Source organism: Phoca vitulina, unplaced genomic scaffold, assembly GCF_004348235.1.
Source record: "Phoca vitulina isolate PV1807 unplaced genomic scaffold, GSC_HSeal_1.0 scaffold20, whole genome shotgun sequence".
Taxonomy (NCBI): Eukaryota; Metazoa; Chordata; class Mammalia; order Carnivora; family Phocidae; genus Phoca; species Phoca vitulina.
The window spans coordinates 2705970-2729831 of NW_022589723.1; the positions used below are offsets into that span (position 1 = coordinate 2705970).

General features: G+C 45.3%; 1 protein-coding gene across 1 annotated transcript in view; it reads right to left on the reverse strand.

Annotated features, from left to right (window-relative positions):
- The window catches only part of RYR3 (ryanodine receptor 3), a 504411-nt gene that overhangs the window by 59392 nt on the left and 421157 nt on the right, over nt 1-23862 (reverse strand). The window contains exons 63-67 of the mRNA XM_032417231.1: nt 23466-23704; nt 21979-22060; nt 13593-13723; nt 6331-6651; nt 3768-4008 (exon numbers count right to left, since the gene is read on the reverse strand). Coding sequence (XP_032273122.1) covers nt 3768-4008; nt 6331-6651; nt 13593-13723; nt 21979-22060; nt 23466-23704 — 1014 coding nt within the window. The remainder of the gene's footprint in view (nt 1-3767; nt 4009-6330; nt 6652-13592; nt 13724-21978; nt 22061-23465; nt 23705-23862) is intronic.

The following is a 23862-nucleotide window of genomic DNA, read 5'->3' on the forward strand; positions in this document are numbered from 1 at the left end:
GAGCTGTCTGAAACTAGAATGGGAGGGAACTCCTGGCAAGTCTCTACCTGTCGTCCAGAAGCATGGTGGATAACCAGAGGTAGGAAATGCACTGCCAGGAAAAAGGAAGGGGGGTATTTACTCATCCAGTTATGGGTAAGATAAGGTGACCCCTATTTTTCCTGCCAACTCCACAGTACCATACTTCCAAGCCAGCGATTCTTTTGGTGAAGAAAGTACCCAAAGAAGGTAAAGGCAGACACAGAAGAAGGAAGTCTTTCTAAGTTGGGCTCGGGTCGCCCTAATGTTCTCTGGTGTTCAGGGAAGAGCGGGTTGAAAAGTGGGGATGAATGAATTAATGATGATCTCAAAGACTCTCTGACATTGCCATTTTTAGCAACTGTCAAACACTGTGTAAGTAGAACACACTCCATCTTGAGTCTTGATCGTCAATAGTGATAAATGCAATTAAAGAGCTATTCTAGGAGCAACCTTACTCTGCTTTCATTTTTGTTTTTACCTCAAACTCTGACAAATCCCCTCTCTAACCGCTAATATAATGATGTTATTGGAAATGACGCAAACCATGATCCTTAAAGCAGGGGTTCTTTTGAGAGAGTAAAGTCTCCCATAGACAGGTAAGGGATTATATTATATAGTATGTGCAAGGTATTTATTTTCAAATGCTAAATAACATAAGTAATCAATTGTTTTAAATAGGAAACGTAATTTGCCTTATAAAATAAACGCTAAAATGGGCTTCTCCAGACCTATTTCCGGCCCATGACAGAATGGCATACTACTCAAAAGTTAGCAATGCTCCCCCAAATATTCCTAAGTCCTTTCAAGATCTACTATTTTAAAACTAAAACTTTTCAAATTTATATATTAGGCCTTTAAATTTTAAGAGGGTGTGGTATAATAAAAATACCTATTTGGTCCTTGCTCCCCACTAGGACCAACTATCCTATTCTTCTGCCTGTTCATAGACATTCCTCAGCATCCAGCTTAAATTCTTTACAATTACAATTACAATTACCCTCTGACACACACCCTCAATTCCCTCACCTATTTTTCTTTGTCATACTCACTTTGCAAAAACCCCAACTTTGGTTAAATCCAACTCTTTCCCTATTTTGGGCCTGGACCTGGTGATGAACTGGCTAGAGAAAAAGACAACATGGTGATGGGTTTCACCACCAATCATGACCACAGATCTCAAGTGTGGTCCTTACTGCTGCCCAGTAATCCCACGACACTGTCCTGGCCCAGCCGCTCTCCCCCTCTCCCTGGCTACCACCTCACACCTTCTCTTTACTCCTCGAACCCCAAGCACCTTCTCCCCATCCTCATTCTCAGCTGATTATCTTGTTTCCTACATCACTGAGAAAATGACTCCTACAGACCCCCAGACATCGTGTGTGTGTGTGTGTGTGTGTGTGTGTGTGTGTGTGTGTGTGTACCAGCATCAGCACCCATACTCCCTGCCCTCCTGATTGTTTCTGTGGATAAACTATCTAATGCTGACCCTTTGCCTGCTCAGAGAACATTGCTTTAGAAGTGATCTCTCTTGCTCTTACATGATAAATTTCCCCTTCTCTAACTAGATCATTCCCATTAACGAGCTGACAAGCCTCCCATCCTAAAAACTCTTCTCTTGAGCTTACTTCTGCCTCTAGCCAGCATCCTATTTCTCTGCTCCCCTTTATGGTAAAATTCCTTGCACAAGTGGTCTGTACTGCTGTCTCCAAGTCCTTTTCTCCCATTCTCTTCCAGCTCACTGCAGAGGCTTCTGTCTCATTGCTCCATTGAAACTGCTCTTGTCAAGATTACCAATAACTTTTATTCATCATTCTTTCCTCCTGGCAATGCTTTGTGAGGTTGGCACCCAGGACACAACATTCTGTCAGTTTCCTCCCATCTCACTGCTTGTTCCTTCTCAGCCTCATCCATGGGTTCCTCCTCTTCTGCCTGATCTCTTGATGTTGGAGGGCACAAGGGCTTGGTCATTGGAACTCCTCTCTCTTCCCCTCAGTCCTTTCCCTCATCCAGTCTCGGTATGTTACTGACTCCCAAATTCCCATGTCTACACCAGAAGCCTCTCCTGAACTCTGGACTCATATATTCAATGGCCCACTCAACACTTTCATTTTTATATTGAATAGGCAACCCAAGTTTAACATGTTCAAAAGTGATTTCCAGAACTTCCCCTAAAAAATGTCTGTACCCACAACCTTCCCTGACTCAATTGCTGGAAACTCTATCCTTCCATTTGCTCAGAATCATCTATGACCCTCCTTTCTTCTCTCATTCCCAATCTGGAAGTCCTAAGGACTCTACCTTCAAAACAGACCCAGAATCTGACATCTTCTGCCAACCTTCATTGCTACCACCCTGGCCTCTGCCATCAAACTTTTTTTTTTTTTAATTGTGGCAAAATACATATAAAATTTGCCATTAGTGACATTTAGTACCTTCACAAGGTTGGGCAGCCACTGTCACTGTCCAGTTTCTGAAACATTTTCAGCACTCCAAAAGGAACCCCCCATCCCATTAAACAGTTGCTTCCTAGTCCCCCCCCAACCCCCCCCCCCTCTGGGCCCTGGGAATCACCAGCTGGCTCTGTCTCTAAGGATCCCCATCAGCTCTTGACTGGATCACTGTGAACCTCCCAAATGGTCTCCTCACCCCCTTATTTGCCTCCATGCCTCGCCACAGTGCTCAAAAAGTGAATCAGATTGGGGCTCCTAGGTGGCTCAGATCATGATCCCAGGGCCCTGGGATTGAGTTCCGGGGTCCAGGTCCCTGCTCAGTGAGGAGTGTGCTTCTCCCTCTCCCTCGGCTCATGTTCTCTCTCTGTCTCTCTCAAACAAATAAATAAAATCTTAACAAAAAAAGTGAATCAGATCACATCACAGAGTAGCTCAAAGCCTCCGCCAACTTCTCATCTCACTCAGAATAAAAGACAGAGTCTTCCCAGTGGCCTCTGAGGCCCTCCACTCTTGGTCCCATGTTGCTTTTCTGACATCTCCTACCACTCTCCCTACTCCTCACTCTCCTCCAGCCACACCGGCCTCCTTATGATCCCCTGAATACCCCAACATACTCCTTCCTCAGGGCTGACCCCACATGTCCCCTCTTCCTGGGAATATAACCCTTCCCAGACTCGCATGGTTCCCCACCTCATCTCTTTCAGGTCTTTGCTCAAATACCGTTTCTCAGTTAATGTTCCATTTAACACTGTGACTCCACCCCACCACCCTGGCACTCCTAATTCTCCTTACCCTGCTTTGCATAATTTACTTATGCAACGAAAGTATATCAGTAAGTATTCAAGTTCTTATTGTGTTTATTGTCTGTGTGCCCCACTTTCCTGCCACAAAAAAAGCCCTTAGGCGGCCAGACATCTTTGTTGTGTTCACACCTGCCCCCCACTCCATGCCTAGAACAGTGCCTGACATACAGTGGTCTGTGTTGAATGAATATGTGACAGAACTCTGCTGAGCGGGGAAGAAGTGGGTCACCGCTGCCCCTGTGTGACCAGCTCCCTCTGACCTATGGTAGCATGTGAGGAGTGAGGATGGAAGGGATGGTCACGTCATTGACCATACAGAAGCACTGGCCAAGGAACGCACTGTCCAGAGGTCCTACACCAGGGACTTTTTTCGGAGGGGCGGGGTGGCTGATGGCGGCAGCTCTGCCCTCCCTCCCTCCCTCGCCTGTACTACAACCCAACACCATCTTTCCATCCTGGAGACAGGCTAGCCTAGCCCAGCTCTCCCGCGTACCTGTTGTTGTCCACGTAGCGGATCAGCATGGGGTAGAAGGCGTAGAGGTCTCTGCAGAGGACTGCAAACTCATCCAGGATGAGGAGCTCTGCCTCCTGAGTGTCTCCTTTGGTGTCGGCTTTCAGATGCTCCTCCTCCTGCACCGTCTTGACCGCCTTTTTCTTCAGCTTCTCCAGAGTTGGGATGAAGTGGCTTTTCAGCAGGTCCTGCCGGGCTTTGCTGATGATTGGCTGGGCGTACACTGCGTTTGCAAACAAAAAGCCTCCCCCTCATTTCACACGTTAGGACAATTGATGAAAGGAAAGAAGTGATACTGAAAGGTGAGGCTGTGACATTCCATGGACTCAGGACAGCCCCTGCCCTGTTCCCTTCTTTAATTGTCCACGAGGCACTTAGTTCCCTCTCACAAAGCCACAGTGGGGGCAGGGAGCCAGAGGAGAAGGTCCCTACTCCTCTTCTGCTTGTCCAGGCCACAGGGAGCCGTTACCCGTGAACTCCTCATGCATGCCTGGGACTGGCCATACCTCTTAGCTCCTCATCACATAGTTTTAGGATGTTCATGTTCATCCGGTTTGGGCTCACTAGCTAGATTATAAATTCCTTGATTGGAGCCTTTTCCCCCCACTAATAACCAGCACTATGCTGAGCCAAGAGTAGGCACTAAGTACTATGCTTTCTGGTTATTTTATAGAAAAATCTGTTGTTAAAAATACATTACCCCAACCACAGTTCTCAGTCCCCAGTGCTTGAGAACTGCCAACTCACTGCCTGGGGGCCCCTCTGGGCCCTGAGGAGGACAGAGAAACTATCATCAGCTATAACGACCCGAGAGAGGCTGGGGTGGCCACCAGAAGTCAAAGAGCAGAAACAGCAACAGTGGAGCTTGGGCCTGGGATTCTGGCCCTCTTAAAGAGAAAGAGAAAACCTACATGTCTTACCCTATTTCTTAAATGGAATATCCTCTTGGTCCACTCGATAATAAAGATCAGAATCAGAGTAATTATAAAAAGTTAAGTGAAATAAAATTAATAAGAGTCATGAACCACTGCCAATGTGCACTGTGTGTTTTGTGTATTTCAAAGTTTCTTTAGCTGGGATGCATTTCAGTTGGAAATAGCCTACATCTGGCACTGTTTCTTTTAAGTCTCACTGCCTTCTTTTTTACTTTCACAGCAATGACCGTTGTAGAACGAGGAGGTGAAGGCAGCTTCCTGCTGAGGTGCACTAACCAAGAAGCCAAAACTCAGCTAGGAGAGCTCAGGGTTCCCACCAGCCCTGCCCTGAGGTGCGCTTCTGCTCCGGCCCCAGAATCAGAATGGCTATTCCAGATGTGGGTGAGCTGGGGTTACAACTTAAAATCGACTTTGTTTCGGCACCAGCAATTAGGTGGCCCCCCTGGTCTGGACACTCCTGTGGAATAATAGGGCGAGTTCGCTTGCCACCTGTGCCCCTCATGCTAGCCCATCTCTCTTCTCTGTCCCTCTAGGGAGCTGAGGGAGCCCATCCTTCCACCTCCTCCCTTCCTTGAATCCCTCATGAATTATAAAGTAGAGCTTCTCAACAAATTGTCTTGGGGTTGACAATATTCTTGGGCTAACAGGTAAGAAGGGAACATCAACTTTATTTACTCGCATGTTCACAGGGGCCTGTACTATCTAGTAGCTATGAGCACCCAGAATATTTATAACTCTGATCTCAGTTCATTTCAGAGACAGGAAGGGGGAAGAAAACTTTTCTTCCCTGGTCTTGCAGAGGAATACCTCCTCATTTGTCCAGGAAGATAAATATCTAAGGTTGGGCTAATAGCTCCCTTTGGCCCAGCCACTGTGTTTCCTGGTCCAGTGGGTGGCCTGGGGGAAACGCCTACCACGGAGCTGTCTACACTGTAGGTCCGTCAGAAGCAATGACTTTGCCTTGGCTCTGTCTCCTCAGACTCTGCTTTGACACAGAAGACACTAAATATTCATGATTTCCTGACTGTGGGAAGTATGGTTGTTCATTTTCCAAGCCTTTCCTTTTTTTGACGTTGCTTCAGCAGTAGAAAATCAGGTAACAAAACTCATTAAGAGCCTACTGCATGCAAAGAGTTCTAGAGGAATGCAGAAATAAAAAAAAACAAAAAACCCAAAGTGATGTTATTATGAACCTAACTTAGGGAGTGTCTTAGAAAGCATAACATGAAATACGAACACTAGCAACTTCCAGTACAGCCCAGATGGGTGTGAGTTTTATACGTGTACGGAACACACAGGAGGACTTACAGGGAAACCATGGACAGTTATTACTGTAAGAGCAAATGAGATGCTTAAGTACCAAAAGCAAGTAAAGCAATGAACATCCGAGTCAGGCAGAGAGTATGGAGGAGGGCTTCCTGGAGATGGGAGGGACCTGGTTTAGCTGGGGAGTAGGCAGGAGCATTTGCTCCAAGAGGCTCTCCAGGGGAATATTTACTGGGAACTAAGAGGGGGAGGGCGACTAGTTTAGAGATGGACTGAGAGACGAAGAGAGAATGCAGGCACCCTGGCCCTGGGGTGGGGGCAGGGAGAAGAGGCATTTGTGGTACCTGCGATGCGCTTCATCCAGGACGCCTCGTCTATGCCCAGGTTGTTGTTGATGATTTTCAGAATGTTTCCCAGGATGACACTGAGGTGTTCAGAGGTGACCTTGGTGCACCAGGGCCCTGTGCTGGGGGACAGGTGCTCAGGCCCGCGCTCCCACCAGTAGGACAGGTAGTTGCAGAGCATGGGCAAGATCACCTCGATGACGTGAGGCATCTCCGTGTACCGGGCCCCCGACTCGGCCAGGTTGCTGATTTCCTTCATCAAGCCTTCCAGCTGTGGGATGTCAGGACACATCTCTTCCACTGTGTCCGGCATGCCCAGAACTGACCAAGAGGGTACAGAAGAACACAAGGACAGGAATTCAAAAGCACAAATAATGCAATCCATTCTGTCTGTCCCACCCTTCCATTGGTCTTTAGACATTAAGTAGCCACCCTCGAGCCTCAGATGAATGAGCACTGGATGTGGGGGAGCTTCTGTCCTCCAGCTGTCTGTGTAAAGATGACAGCTTCCAGACGCTGGATTAGCCTCCTGGAAGCCATACTCAGGCTAAAACACTTCAACTTAAGGCCAAAGAAGCGTGACAGAGACAGCTGGGGGACATTTCCTAAGACTTCCCTGAGATGAAGCCAGTCTCTTGGCTTCTCTCTCCTGGCAGAAAAGGTGATACTAGATGGAGAAAAGCAACTCATCTGTGTTTAGTTGAAAACCTGTAGTTCAGTCACCTGGATCTCTATACTGTTTAGAAAAGGAAAAGACACCCCTCTCATCAAATACTCCTTTAGCCAGACCAGAGATATTACTTTTCACCTGGTTGAGATTTTTGGGGGGAAAATTGCACTTGTGTTAATTTCTCCATTTACCACAGAAGTTCTTGATGAGGTGACCGGTGCCAAGACCTCCTGTCACGCACTTCAACCTTTTTGTTTGTGAAGGCTTCTGTGCAAGGAAGAGTGAGTGAGCCCCATCTTTTCCTCCCACTGAAGACTGCAGTCACTTCACTGAACACGGACAGACAGGACAATGCAGCAAGAGATGGAGTTCAACATGAAACCAAGGAAGGCTGTCAGATGCAAGCATCGCAGACAGCAGTCAGGGGCTACCTGTCCTGTTCTACGTAAGTGAAAGGACAGGACAAGACAGGAGGAGACACCAGCAGCATCCCAAGGTTCCTGATGGGTAAGAAGATAACAAGGGCTCTGAAAGAAGCACCTGCCCAGAGCTCTGTCTCCTCCAACCCCGCCTCCCCTGCCCCCATCTGCCTGGGTCGGGTCCACCGGGACCCGGGATACGGATCACATGCAGACTCCCCCCACAGGCCAAACTTCTCACACTGGGGCCAAAGCAGCAGGCACCACAGGAGGCTAGGGAATCCGAGAAGCCACGGGCAAATGTGGAACACTTTTCTGGAACATCAATTCCACTAGATGACTTGAGGAAATTATTTTCGATATTTGGAGAAAAATGCAAAGTTCTCATGCATTTCCAAGGACAAAGCAGAAGACTTCAAATAAAATGTTATCTTTTGTGAACTGAGTTACAGCAGCAGGTCCTTTGCCACTAGGGTTACTGCTGGCTGGAAGCATCCCTTCTCTAGATTTTAGGTACCTAGGCATTGAAGGGTTAATGAATAAGAGAGGTCGCGGAAATTCTGTGGCCTTTAGGAATACTGGTCAGTTGAAAGGAACGGTTTTGATTTCTCCCTTGATTGTATTTCCTGGAGCAGAGATGCGGAGCAATGCAGCCTGTCTTGGAGACAATGAATCTGCGGCTGAAACAAGCAGGTGTGCTGGATGCCAGGTGCAGTCACAAAGCGAAGGACGCGCAGGAACCTCCCTGCTACGGGGCAGGCCCCAAGCGCCCGAACGCTCTTTGCCTAGCCATGACGTTCTGCTGCTGTCCCTGTGGCTGAAGAGCTCTCTTCCTTGGAAGTCACGAGGGGTTCAACATCTTTAAAAATCCAGACAATTCAAAGGGCGCCTGGGTGGCTCAGTCGGTTAAGCGGCCGACTCTCGATTTTGGCTCAGGTCATGATCTCAAGGTGCTGGGATCTAGCCCCACGGCAGGCTCTGCGCTCAGCGGGGAGTCTGCTTGAAGATTCTCTCTCTCCCTCTGCCCCGCCCCCCACTTGTGGTCGTGCTCTCTCAAATAAACAAATAAATCTTTTTTTTTTTTTTTAAGATTTTATTTATTTGACAGAGAGAGACACAGCGAGAGAGGGAACACAAGCAGGGGGAGTGGGAGAGGGAGAAGCAGGCTTCCTGCAGAGCAGGGAGCCCGATGCAGGGCTCGATTCCAGGACCCTGGGATCATGACCTGAGCTGAAGGCAGACGCTTAACGACTGAGCCATCCAGGCGCCCTAAACAAATAAATCTTAAAAAAAAAAAAAAAAAAAATCCAGACGATTCAAAAGGATTAGTAGCATGAAAGCCAAAGAATGTGACACTCCTGTGATTTACAGGGGAAGAGAATTCTATGGGCCAGACGTGGTTTACTGCCAATGCTGGGCATGTGCCGAGAAGGTCTGGCCTGTCCCTCGCAGCAGAACCACCATCGGGGTGACATCAACATGGAGGTCTGCAGGAGCCTCCCAAACAAAACCATTTTACACATACAAGAAGCTACAGACCAAAGAAGGCAAGCCTTCTATCTTGAAACTCAGCACACAGAACAGTGCCAAGTGCCACAGATGTAACTGAAGTTCACAACTGTTTGCTCTCTAATTATCAACAAGGCAGCTCAGAGAGGTGTGTGTGTGTGTGTGTGTGTGTGTGTTTAAATGACACACAGACAATACATCACCAGGGACACTTTTCCCCTACCTAAGAAAAGTGTTGCTTCAGGGTGTTGCCCTGGAATCATTATAATGACCTTTAAAAGTTATTTATATGTAATTGGTCCTTGAGTGAAAGAAACATTTGTGATTCAGATGGTGTTTTATACCTCAAATGCCACATAATAAACTCACAGAATGAAGGCTGCTGAGTTATGTACCTGAAACACAGCCTCAGCTGGGTCCTATTAGAATCTGACACAAGACTGTTGGGGTTATCATTAGAACACACTGTCCTTTCATCTTCTACATCAGGGGTTCCCAAAGTGGGGTCCTCCCACTAGCAGCGGCAGCATCACCTGGAGACTCTTTAGGACCTGAATCCAGCTCTACTGAGTTATAAACTCTAGGGGTAGGACTCAGCAATCTTTGTCTTAATAAGCCTTCCACATGATTCTGATGTATGCTAGAGTTTCAGAACCACCAAGTAAGGTTCTAAAGTCAGATTTTCTTCACCAAGCAGCCCTTCCCCAAGAAGAGGGCATCTTCTTCTTGGAGAAGGAGAGTGCCACCCTTTGTGGAGGCAGACAGCTGACACAGGAACTGGACCTCCTGCTCTCTCTGGAGGGCTATTCAATAAGGGTCTGGAAATAAGCTGGCTGGCGACTAGGGTATCTTGTTTAATAATCTGATTAACAGACCACTGCCACATATAACCAAAGGTTTATGGTTTATCTAATTTTGAATATCTGGAAGGTACCAGTATTAAGCCTTTTCTAGGCATATCTTAATAATTTCTGGATGAATCAGAAAATGCTCCAGGGTCATATAGAAGAGTTACTAATATGAGTAACTGCTGGCAAAACACCAACTGTTAATTAATAAAGATGTCCAATTGACTGAAGCCTTGATACGTCAGCTCATATTATATTTCTAAACCAAAGGCTCACATCATTTGTCACCCTATACATCCCTCCCCCATCTTGGTCCCTCAGGCCACTCACTTTGTATAATGAATGAAGTCTACCTTCTTAGAGTCCATTAAGCCATCAGTCATCCTCTGGCTCCAGGCAAACCCGATTATCCCAGAACACATATTCACGTACACTCTACTTTTCAAGAGCCACACACATGGTCAGCATTTCCTCTGTTGATTAACTGAATGATGGAAACCATGGGGTCAGGGGACTTGGGCACACCCCACATTGTGTCACTGATGGACGAAAACTGTGTCGACTCTAATCACATTCTTCTCTTTTCTTCCCTGTGGAGTCTGCAGTGATTGATATTTATTTTTCATTTATGGATATGTCTTGTTAAATAAAAGTAAAGTACATAAAGTAAGAAGGAACATAATTCCAATAGCCTTTGAGAAGAACAAAGGGACAGAGTCATGCCCTTCCTTCCCAAAGCTCATCCAAGGCTTCCTCCATCTTTGTCAAGTCCTCATTTTGCCTGCTACTGTACGTCTATGAGCTCAAGAGCAGAGGAGGTCTGTTTCTACACGTTGGTCAAAAAGAGACATACGATCTCCTGAATCACAGCTGGGGCAGAACAAACGGATGAATATCTAGCGCTGTCATGATGGGCCCATGTCCCTTCAGAGCTGCGCAGCAACACTTCGGCTGGCCTATGCCTACAGGTGTCAACAGCCCTTTCTCAACCAGAGCCCGCCCAGCTGCTTAGCTCCTATGTGAGCTACAAGATGTGACTCATTCAGTATCAGGAATGGGCGGAGAAAAACAAGGTTAGAGATAGATTTTTGCTACTCTGAGAAAGGGGAGAAAGGGTGAGGTGAGGCTGGGAGGGGTAGGAAATGAACTTAGAGAAGTCACAGGAGACTCTGGAAAGCTGAAGCATCTGGGCAATGTCTCTCTCCTAACTTTGAGAACACTAGTCTCCACTGTATTTATTCGAGCTTGGGACCAGAACTTCATTAAGTGGCTTTGTCTAAATTGTCCTGGTCATCGTTTCTGGGGGCGATGTGCTTCTTTATCTGAAGTAACGAGAAGCAAGTTGGAATAAAGCCACTGTGGCTTAGCACTCTCCATTTTTACCTGGAGAGAAGAGGATGACACAGGAGTGTGACATGAATAGAAAGTTCTAGCTCTTAGAACTCTCTCAGGATCTCAAGACCATTTGATAAGGAGGCTTGAACCGAATGGAATTGCCACACAGTCTAGTCATCTACTCTTACTATCAATATTTTCAGAGAATATTGGTTCTGAGCAGGATAGGTTCTGGTTTGAAATGGTTTATTACAGTTTTTTCTTAATATTGACTAGGCCCACAGTGTGGTAATTTTTGTTTCATGTTACATTAAATCATTATAATTCTTTCTAGTTGGAGTCCAAACTTTGTTTCCCTGCTTGAAGCTCCTCTGTTCTATTCCACTGACTTCCAGTAGGATCACAATTCATCCACATAGGAGGACTCTCCCTTCCATCTCCCTGGGAGCAGATATATATAACCTGTCTTGGATTCCAGTTCTGGAGTATTCTAGAAAACTTTTTCTGTAAAGGACCAGATAGTAAATAGACACTGTAGGCCCAGGAAATCTTTGCCACCATGACTCAACTCTGTCCCTGAGGTTGAACTGGAGCAGAATGTGCCACTTGAAAATATGCCTCTTGGCATAAGGATTATTTTGGGCTGATTATTTTTAAGAATCTACAAACACGGGAGAAACTCTGAAAACAGAGTAGAAGTTACCCTTGTGTAAGAGAAATCTAAATTTTATAAAGGAAATTTACATTAGAAAGGGGGCCTGTACCAGGCAGTGAGCTATTTACCAGAGATCACTTTTTCATCTGAGAGACTCATCTGCAGGGCAGGGCAAACCTTTACCAAATGTTTCCACTTCTCCCCTGTCAATTGCCTTCCTCCTTTTGAATCCCCAGACCCTTATCTCTTTCCTTAGCTCTGAACGGTCTGTCTATAAGCCTCAATCTGCTGGCTGCATTCTGAGTCTCGTATCTTTGTGGGGCTCCTATAGGTACTAATGTGTATATAATTATATTTTTTTTCTCCTGTTAATCTGTTTTTTTGGGGGGGGTCTCAGCCAAGAACAATTAAGAGTAGAGAGAAAATTACTTTTCCTCCCCTACGTAGGGCTAAAGCAGCCACAGACAACATGTAAATGAGTAGGTGAGACCATGTTCCAATAACACACTATTTACAAAAATAGGCAGCAGCCAGATAAGGCCCATAGCCATAGTTTACCTACTGCTGTTCTAGAACTTAGTGTGTCAACACCCCTATTAACTTCTCTTTCTTGCATAATTTCAATCCCTCCTGGTGTTTTTCTTTTTTTTTTTTAAATTTAAATTCAATTAGCCAACATATAGTACATCATTAATTTTTGATGTAGTGTTCAATGATTCATTAATTGTGTGTAACACCCAGTGCTCATCACATCACATGCCCTCCTTAATGCCCATCAACCAGTTATCCCATCCCCCCACCCACCTCCCTTTCCGCAACCCTCAGTTGGTTTCCCAGAGTCAAGAATCTCTCATGGTTTGTCTCCCTCTGATCTCTTCCCATTCAGTTTTCCCTCCCTTCCCCTATGATCCTCTGCACTATTTCTTATGTTCCACATATGAGTGAAACCATATGATAAATGTCTTTCTCTGATTGACTTATTTCACTTAGCATAATACCCTCCAGTTCTACCCACGTCGATGTAAATTGTGGGTATTCATCATTTCTGATCGCTGAGTAATATTCCATTGTATATATGGACCACAACTTCTTTATCTATATTTATCTGTTGAAGGACATCTCAGCTCCTCCCACAGTTTGGGTATTGCGGACATTGCAGCTATGAACATTGGGGTGCAGGTGCCCCTTCTTTTTACTACATCTGTGTCTTTGGGGTAAATACCCAGTAGTGCAATTGTTGGGTCATACAGTAGCTCTATTTTTAACTTCTTGAGGAACTTCCATATTGTTTTCCAGAGTGGCTGTACCAGCTTGCATTCTCACCAACAGTGTAAGAGGTTGGTGTTTTCCTATGCTTTATTTTTTACAATGATAGACAGCATGTGGTCATCATCTTTGGAAACACAGCCTCTCCCTGACCTTGAAAAGTACAATTAGGTTGCTAGTGCACGTGTGCCCCTTCTGATGGCACTCTGCAGAGGAACTAATAAAGAAGTCATGTCCCCACGTGCAGAAGGGGACTTGAGGCCAGGGCAGACAAGAGAGCCTAAGGCTTTAGGATGGGAAGGAATTTAGAAATCAACCACACTGTCTCATTATACAGAAGAGGAAGCCAAAGTCCAGTGATAACAAAGTACTTGCCTATGTCCATGTTTCCAGTAAAATGGAGACACACAACATGGACCCTAGCTTTGACCTCCTGGCCCCTCTCAGACTGTATAAACCAAAAGTGCTGCAAGGCTGCTGTTCCCTGCCTGAGTGGCCTTCCTTCCTGGCTGCTCTCCTCTCAACACACGGGTTGATGACCTCTGAGGGAAGATACTTACTAGACCTCTCCCTGGGGGTTTTGGTGTTGAAGACTGAGAGTGGATTGTAGCGGTTAAGGGTGGGCTCCAGGAATGCCACTGGGATGGCAGCTGCCAGTGAGGCCAGACATTCTCCAAGGGCAGGACGTTGCCTGGAAACAAAGAAGTCCATTTAGAAATGGTGCTACCACAAACTGGCCCCATGCATGGTGGGCCAGGCCCCTTTCTCAGGATGTCTCAGGCCACCTCCCCATAGATTACTCTACTGGACATCCCTGGATCCTGGGCTCAGCAAGATTACAAGTACTTGTCCCTCCCCGCATCTTTCTCTGGACACTGACCATTGGTGTACAATGGTCTTACCACATGGACCCCGGTTCTTAAAACTGGTGAAGGCAATATAATAATACACTTTGTAGCTTTGTTCTTCTCTCCCAGCATTTCTGAGTTTTGCCGTCATTCAAATTGCATTTGATCCTCTCTCTCTTCTCAAAATGTTTTGAAATCTTCTGTGTAATCTCTGTGTGTCTATTCCCTGCTTTGGATGGAGCTGGTGTTTGCCAGTGGGAGCAGTAGATAATGGGCCCAAAGCACCAATAAGACACAAAATAAAAGACCTGCCTTTCAAGAGAAACACATCCTAAAGCACATTGCTTGATTTAGAGGAAAGACCTCTAATACCTGTTACTTCTCACAAATATTCTACACAAATATTTGAGTGTCCATCATGTATAAAGTTCTGGGTCTCAAGTATGTCTGTGAGATGAGCAACCAAACAAGAACAAAATGCTTAGGATTCCTTGTTCAGATTTCCAGTTCTCCAACTGGGAGAACTTGTGTTTGCTTGCCTGCTAGCCAAGTCAGCAAGGGTAAGTAATGGAAACCAGCCACTGGCTGGTTAAAGCAGAGCTGGTACTGAGATTGTGTTTCCCCTCCTGGACCTGGGCTTAGCCCTGGAGTCGTACTAGCTAGCTCAGCGGGTCCCTTCTCCCAGTGAGTCACACAGTGACAGTGCTGGCTTGAAGGGGCCCTGTATGGGCACTGACATCTGTTGCTTTCCGATGAATGAGAGACCAGAGCCATCTGTTTTTCCATCATCAGTGTCTTCTTTCTGTCAATTACCGGCATTCAATCACTGTCAGACTACACACCTGTTATGTGAGTTACACACGTGATGTCAGTTCCCAAAGAAGGAGGAAAATGTCTTCAAACTAATACTATGAGTCCTTTCTTAGACCACGATACAAAGATAATTAGTGGAAAATGCAGAGACAGGTCTATAATTAAGAAGTGGATGGGGCTTACAGTGTTCGAACATATCTTGTTTGCCTTCCTTTGTGTCTGACCAGTCGGAATGAGTGCTGATGCTGTGCATCTGAAGCCCACTAGCAGAGTCCCTGGGAGCTGAGGGTGTCAGGCTGCATCTTGGGGGATGTTAACAGGACCATCATGGGGAAAACTGCCAGCTAGAGAGGGCACACTTGGAGCCAGGAGCAAAAGCTTACACGCCTACCGCAGTTCTATGGAAACAGAAAGGCATTCAGCCCTCAGGGTTCCCTTCAGCTCCCCAACAAAACCTGAACTGAAGGCTGGGTTAATTGCCCTTCACTGTGATAACAGCCAACAATTCCAACAGCACCAAGAAGCCACAATGTGAAAAGTGTAGGGTCTCCGGATGTGTATAACAAGCATTTACTACAGGGTGGGGGGTGGCTAGGAGAGCCACTGCCTGCTGAGGGGTAAGCCACAGAGTCTGAGCATTAGCCTTTGTCTTCCAGACAGTAAAAAGCCCAGACCTTCTCCTTAGAACCCTGAAGCAGTGGATAAAATAACATATTTATGGTCTAATTACAAGAATTAGGATCGACGTGCCACTTGATTATAGCAGAGAAAGAGACACACTTGAACTGGCTTAAAACTGTGATCTTAATTGGTCCCCCCAAAATAACTTGATATGGCTATCTGGGGTAGAATCAGAACCTGCAAGGGTCTAAGAACTGCTGAGAGGCACTAGGAATCTGCTGCACCAGAGGGAGGAGGGTGGAGGGAGATGGTGGGTGAACGAGTGAGTAGAAAGCTGTCTTGGAATCCATCCCCCCACACCCCCCATCTCCTGTCATGTTACCAAACTTATGGAAAAAGTCACCTTTTGATTAATTTATTTAAAAAAATTTTTTTGAAGATTTTATTTATTTATTTGACAGAAGAGAGCAAGCGAGCGAGCACAGGCAGGGGGAGCGGCAGGCAGAGGGAGAGGAAGCAGGCTCCCCGCGGAGCAGGGAGCCTGATGCGGGACTCGATCATAGGACCCCGGGATCACAACCTGAGCCAAAGGCAGCCACCTAACCAACTGAGCCACCCAGGTGCCCGCCTTTTGATTAATTTAAAGGACGATTAATATATGTGGTTTTAATCCTCATCTTCTATCTTCTTAGGCTCAGCTTTTAGGGGACTAGCTGACAGTTTTCTTAGCTATTAAGTGAGCAGAGAACTTTAAAATCAGCCTCCAGCAAGCAAGCAATCACTTCTTAGAGGTGATGGCACAGCCTTCTCCTTGCGCGGGAGGTGTGACTGTGAGTGCCCCCCTCCGGGTCTGCTCTGGGGGCTGAGCAGCAGCCCTCAGACAGACCAGGTCCTCTGTGTCCTGTGTATCGAGCTGCCCAGCTCCCGCTGCAGCCTGCACCCCTGCCGGAAGGCGAGGGAGTGAGATGTAGGCTTCTCTGCGGGGACCCTCTGCACCATGACCTCCCTTCGGAGCAAGCCTCACTGTTTCAACCAACCGCAGTGGCCACTGAGGAGAAATACTCTTATTTCCTCAGTCTTGCCTTTCTGGGAGGAGGAAAGAAGGAGCTAAGCTGTGAGGGTGAAAGAAATGCCAGAGGGAGAGCACCGATGAAAGAAAATCTGGGCGAAAATCAGGATGACAAGGGGGTAAGGTCAAATCTGAGCGCAAACTCTACTTGGCCCAGCAAGATGAACCTTGGAAACAGCGGGGCCTGAGTTGCCTTGGTGATAACTGAACCCATTCTTCTTCTCTTTTCTCTTTCTCTCATCAAATTAAAGTCCCGATCTCACAAAAGTGGATTTCTAGAAAGTTAGTCGGACACAAAGGCAACCCGTGGGGGCAAAAGACAGTTTTCCAGTGTTATGCTGCCTCGGGGACATGCATTCCCTGTGCTCTCTGATATTAATTACGGACAAAGCTGAGTCTCAACAAGCTCACAGCAGGGCATTTTCTAGTCTAGGGCACACAATGATGCTAATTAGCCATTTGGCCAACAGGCATAAACAACATGTTCTCCTGGTTTCGCTGTGAAAAGTTCTGTAAAAGTAAAGCCCACAAGTCTGCCAATGACCTTGGCCCCCAGACCCCAAGAGGGACTGAAAATGCCTGCTGTTAGAATGCTTCTCTGGTCATTAGCGCCCCCAGGGGGCAGTGTGGGTATGGACTGAGCCGAATAAGGGCTACTGAAACAGCTCCAGCCACCAAAGGGTCTACTTGAAAAGTCTGTTCACTGGATGTGGAACTCTCTTTCTCTTTCCACTTCAGTTCCTACTGCCTAGCACAGTATCTTTCATATAGTAAAACTTGGTCAATGGTGACAGGTTGAAGAGGGTGCGATTTGTATTTCAATTTTTGTTACTTTCTAATTTGATAAGTTGCAGGCTCTCCTTGTCCATCTCTCGATTTTATTTCCACGGATCCAGATCTAACCTCTCAAATGTCTATTGTTAGGGATCCAGGCAGAGTGAAAGTCATCACAGTAATAAGAATTATGCCTTGTACCTATCTGGTGTTTTGCAATTTTGAGAGTACCTTCATGTATGTTCCAAAGGATGCTAAGGAGAGGAAGTAATATGTAGAGGAGGGGCAGAAAGCAGAGGCAGGTCACGGCTCTAGATCAGCAACACGAGTCCCCTCAGAGGCTTAGGGAAGGTATGCAATGTTTGGTCAGAAACAACTGGTCATAGGCCACAGGACAGGAAGGAATAAATGTCTCTGAAGTGTGAAGGGGAAAAACACCGTTTTCATTTGAAATAAAATGAAGGTTCCAATGCTTCAATCAATTCCAAGTTTCGCTTCTTGACCAACCCCCCTCAAATGCTGTGATCAAAGTATCTCCCCATCAAAGAAGGCAAGTATTCTCTGTGGTTAAATGCATAAGCCTTTACCTTTTGCTGAAAATTTGTTGAAGACTCTACTTGTCAGTGACCTCAGTGTTGTCTCAAGTGGAACATATCCCAAAAGAAAGGTCTCTATTCTGTTTCAATGACCTTCTTTTCTTTACCGTCAACCCTGTCACTGAGGTGTCTAGAGTCTCTCCCACCCACAATGCACACGCAAGCTGTAGCTGGAAACCAGATATTTAGTGGTTCCCTTACAACCCTGCAGACATTCATTAGCCACTTTAGCAAAAGATGGCAGAGAAATGGTGCGTTTGACTGAAGTTTCCTCCCTAAAGCGCACAAGAAATGGAGAAAAAATTGGGGAGACATTGAAATCTTTGCTGAAATAAGAAAATGTGTGATAATGTCAAGCCACAAAGTATGGACCAAATCAAGTGGGGACACTGAAACTGAAACATACTTTCTGGGCTAAGAGCAGAGTGTAGGAATCTCTGGAAGTAAATATGGGGATTCTGAGGAGCCCAGAATATGAACTTGTGCTTAAACAATGAAGGGTGTGGGGGGGTGCAGGGAGACCTACTGGGGATGCAGGACCAGGTTCATACTGCAGAGAAGCAGGCAGGACAGAGTAGGGAAGAAGTGTACATGCCATCATTCCTGTGACCTGGACTCCGAGCCTGGAGAGGACACTGGACGGGAAGTAGAGTGCAAGAGTGAGAGGTAACCTGTCCTGTAGCTGCTGACTCAAGTCCTCTACTGGATGGAATAAACCTACTTTACTTTTTTATTTATTTTTAAAAAAATATTTAATTTATTTGACAGAGAGAGAGAGCGTGCACACAAGCAGGGGGAGCAGCAGGGAGAGGGAGAGAGAGAGAGGGAGAAGCAGGCTCCCCACTGATCAGGGAGCCCGATGTGGGACTCAATCCCAGGACCCTGGGATCATGACCTGAGCTGAAGGCAGACGCTTAACTGACCAGGCACCCAGGCACCTGGAATAAACCTACTTTAAATGACTATACAAGAGCCCTATGTCTTTAGGTTGCACTAAAAATTTTACCTGTGACCTCTCACCTGGGCCACTTGCTTACTTTTGTTGGGGGAGACATCAAAGGCTAGAGGTGGATGCACTCTAGTGTTAAAGGCACTCTGGGTAGAGTGAGGGAGTCCTGAGCCAGTTTGTCAGATGTGAAGCTGGATGATGCTTCTTCCCCATACACTCCTTCAACACCCCCCCCCCCACAGACACGTGCACACATGCTCTTTTCCATTCTTGAAAACTAGCAATTAGCTAATGATCAAGAAGTAGATGAGAAACATGGTTCTGAGGAAGAATTATCCAGGAAGAAATACAGAAAAACTCTTTTTGATACATTCACAGAAAATAAAGAAAATAAAGAGAGTCAGGAACATGGAGAAAGTTTGAGAAATACCTTACAAACCCAAAACAGGAAAGAGCAACTAGCTAAAAGTTACTTGGGAGAAAATGAGAAATGTGGAAGATTAAGGAAAAGCCAATAAACCTCTCCCTGAATGACAGCTAGGGAAAACCCCCCCCGCAATTACAAAATAAAGTGAAAGATTTGTAAAAAATGGAAGACCCAGTTCTGAATACTGAGGGGGCATATTAAATTCTGAGGAGAAGCAGAGGGGACTGATATAGAATAAGCACATCCTGGAACATATTATAGGAACTTACTGAACTTCAAGACTGAAGAAGGAATCCAACGAACAGCCAGTTTTTCCCCTCCCACTGCAAAGTCATGTGTAAGTCAGTAAATCACCTGGCCCAGGGCGTATTGTCAGAATACAAAGAAGCAAAGTCTATATGCTTCTGAGGGAAAAAAAAATTATGACCCAAGGATTTTATACCACAGAAATTGTTCACAAAATCAAGGGGTAATATTCCAAAATATGCAAGGATTCAAGAGTATCTAAGAACTCTTAGAGAAACAAATACTTAATGATGAATCTGGCCAACTAAGACACAAAACAAAATTAAAAATTTGGAATGGGAAAGTCATGGTTCAAAAGGATTGGCTATTCGGTGAATCATTACAATACAAACTAAGGTAAACAACTCAGGAAATATTGGTTTTAGAATAGAATGTAAATGTTATAAGAAATTATTATTATGATTTTAGAGAGAGAGAGCGAGAGAGCACGCATGTGTGTGTGCGAGTGCAGGGGGGAGCCTGGGGGTGGGGAGGGCAGAGAGAGAGGGAGAGAGAATCTTAAGTAGGCTCCATGCCCACTGCAAAGCCCAATGCAGGGCTCAATCCCACGACTCTGGGATCATGACCTGAACTGAAATCAATAGTTGGAGGTTTAACCGACTGAGCCAACGAGGAATCCCTGTTTTAAGAAATTATAGAGCAAGGGCGCCTGGGTGGCTCAGTTGGTTGGGCGACTACCTTCAGCTCAGGTCATGATCCTGGAGTCCCGGGATCGAGTCCCACATCGGGCTCCCTGCTCAGCAGGGAGTCTGCTTCTCCCTCTGACCCTCCCCCGTCTCATGCTCTCTCTATCTCATTCTCTCAAATAAATAAATAAAATCTTTAAAAAAAAAAAAATTAAAAAAAAAAAAAGAAATTATAGAGCAAAAAAGGAAAGGTAGAAAAGATAGCTAGGAATACAAGTGTACCAAATTTGCTTACCTTTTTAAAGTAGAAAGGTAATGAGATTTTATCTAAATAATAAATCTAAAAATAGGAGTTGAATGGTAAAGGAATTCAGTTTTTTAGCTTCATCCAACAGGACAAAGTTGCAAAGCAATATGGATATTATGATCCCACATGTGTACGAATGTACATGTGTAGAAAATATCTGGAATGACATACACCAAATTGTTAACAGTGGTTTCCTTTGGGAATTGGATCAGCTTGTTTGGATTCAAGATTTCTGAATTGTATTTCTGGTACCAAAATGTGCACTTGTTTAAAACCATAGCTAATCTGACAGCTGAGAATGGTAAAGGTCCAGGGTTGTATCACACAGAAACTCATTAAACACTAAAGTAACAGCCTCATGTCCCTTGAGTTTTTCTGCAAGCTTTAACCACAGGAACTCTGAAAGCTATTTGGAAGCTGTGATTATGAAGAAATAGACATTTCTTCAACGTTTTTTGGTCACTAGCACATGATTTAGCTTGGCTATACAGTATTGCTTCTCCAATCACATACATTTACCAGCCATCTGTTAGAAAACAAAATTCCACTGAGTAAATCTGAAGCTCTCATTGTCTTTAAGTGATTCATGAATCTGGCAACATCCCATCTAGCAAGTAGCGGAGTGCTTGGAGGAGATGGTACAAAATGGAAAGTTTTTATAGGAAGAAGAGTGGGACAACAAAGTCAGAAGCCAAAGAAAAAAAAGGAAAGTTTGGTCCAGGCTAGGTAGCTTTCCCTTAGGGGGAAGACCTGGGGGTCTTATCCTGCAGATTACCTCATCTTCCTTTAGGGGATAGAGAGGGCCCTTGTGACAGATAACCTCATTGGCACCTATTAGAAAACTCCTGACTTACCAGTTAAGATTTAGATTTCTGCAGGAGGTTGAAATTGCAATTAGGCGGGCACCCGGGTTAAGTGTCTGCCTTTGGCTCAGGTCATGATCCTGGGATCATGGTCTTGGGATCGAGCCCCGCGTGGGGCTCCCTGCTCAGCGGGGAGTCTGCTTCTCCCTCTCCCTCTGCCCCTCCACCCTGCTCGTACTCTCTCTTGTACTCTCTCTCTCTCAAATATATAAATAAAATCTTTAAAAAAAAAAAAAGAAAAGAAAAGAAACTGCAATGAGGTTAGGTATTAAGCCCTGTTTTGGTGACTTGGCCTGGCTCAAGTAATGCCAATTTGGGCCTGTGGTTTTCTTTTTAACTTAGCTCCAGAGAAGTCATAAATCTCAATAGCCTCATTACATTTTAATATTGCCATAAACATTTAATGACCTAGGCTCAAAATCACCATCCCATTTCAGTGAGCATTTTGATTTTGCTGTACTGAAAAGATGTTTTTAAGTGTTGAAAGACTGTAACATTTTTTTTTAAAGATTTTATTTATTTATTTGAGAGAGAAAGAGAGAGAGAGAGAAACAGCATGAGAGGGGAGAGGGTAAGAGGGAGAAGCAGGCTCCCCGCTGAGCTGGGAGCCCGATGTGGGACTCGATCCCAGGACTCTGGGATCATGACCTGAGCTGGAGGCAGTTGCTTAACCAACTGAGCCACCCAGGCGCCCTGTAACATTTTTCTAAGCCTTGCACATGTAAGCCTCTTTTGTTCACTAATTACCTTTCAACATAGATATTCTTTCCAGTCCCAAGGGAGTAGAGGCTGCACAGTATGTGGTAGCATGAAATCTGCACATCACCTACTGGAAAGAACAGAAAAGAGCAGTCATTACCACGCTTCAATCCCAGCACTTCACCTCGGGCACAAGGAAAGGGTCCACCAACAGAAAACATGGCATGACCCAGGAGCTAAAGACAGTGCATGCACCCCGCGCTGCCCCCCCAGCCCTCCCCGATCCCCGCATGGTATAGTCCCTTTCTCCCCAGATGCTGGTTACTGAACTGGGGGAGAACCCACTAACAGAAGAATGCCCTCCACTGAGTCATCTCTGTTCCTTTGCGGGCTTTTGATGTGAATCACATTGCTTCTCAGGGAAAGAAATCATTTGACCAATGAGATCCATATGGGATTTTTTTTTTTCCAGTGGGGGGGAACACTATAGTTAAGTTTTACATATAGTAATATTTCCTTCCTGTGAGAGGAAGAATGCAAGAAATCTGAAGTTTGAATGAGTCCTTTGTTAATTTCCTAGGAAGACATGTAGAACGTCCCTACCTCTTTAGAGATAGACCAAAATTTCTCATGTCCACCTGTCCCAAGTTATCCGATGGACATTTTTCAAAAAACAATTCAATTATATCATGATTGTGCCATGTTTTCCTGAGGGAAGGGCATGTTCCACTTAGGAATCCACAGAGTTGAATCCATCGGCTACATGCCCCTTCAATGTCTGGAACTCATAATAAGGCAGGGACTAATTGAACATAATGAGAACTAATTTAATTTTTAGGTTTTCAATAAGGAAGGGCATTCTTTCCATGACATGACATAATGAGTTTGGATGCTCCCCCATCCCTTTGCCCTCCTCCATGGAAATAACTGATTTTCATTTGTTCAGGGATATAGCACTCACAGTGTCAGCTATCAACAGCTGGTTAAATTGAATTAAATCATGGGCCAACATTTAAAGTGTGAAACTGGACTTGATGGCAGAATATTTGCTCTAGGGGCTATATGTGGTACTAAATGCAAACTGAAATAAAACTAACTGACTATGGTCTTCTTCTGAAGGCTCAGATAATGAAATGTTAGCAGCTTTCCTTTGCTCCTGGTATCCAATGAATAAATTAGGGCTTCTTAACAGGAAAATTGGTATCTGAAAAACCCTGGGAGCGAACCTATATCCCCTGCTGGATTACTCAGATAACCTTTTCAAATTAAGTGGGAACACAATGGCTGACAGCTAAGCCAGTGGGTGGAAAATTCTGGTCCTGAATAATAGTGGGGAAAAGATGAAATATTATATACTCAAATTGGAGGATTTCTCCTCCTCTAAGTATTTACTATTTCATTTTTAAACCTAAGAAGAAAACAGCATGGAATAATTATCGCTCTGTTCTACTTTCAAGGTCAACTCAAGTGAATGAGTCACACACTTCTTATCTGGGGCCATGTGCATAGAAATCCACAATAGTAATAGGACTCACAGAGTAAATCCACCCCAAACTGATGTTGAGCAACGTGCTCAAAGATGGATGTCAGGATGGGGAGCAGAGCCACCGTGGTATAGTTAATATTCTGAGACACGCCTTTAATCTGTGTTCTGGAATGGGTAAACTTCCCCAGCTTCAGGTTTTCTGAAGTCTTCTCTAAGTCTTCTGCAGCATTTTCAAAGAATGCTCGTAACCCGGCCTTGACCAGCTCTGAGCCTGACTTCATGACAGTCCTGTAAGCAAACGATGTTCAAGACCAGAAGCATAATCATAATCCAAACCTTTGGCCAACCCCCTTCTTGAAACTGGTGACTTGTAGTTTAACCCGAGCAGACATTTGACACTCCAGTCAACTGAAAACACTGAGTCGGAAGTGGAGAGAACAGCTGGC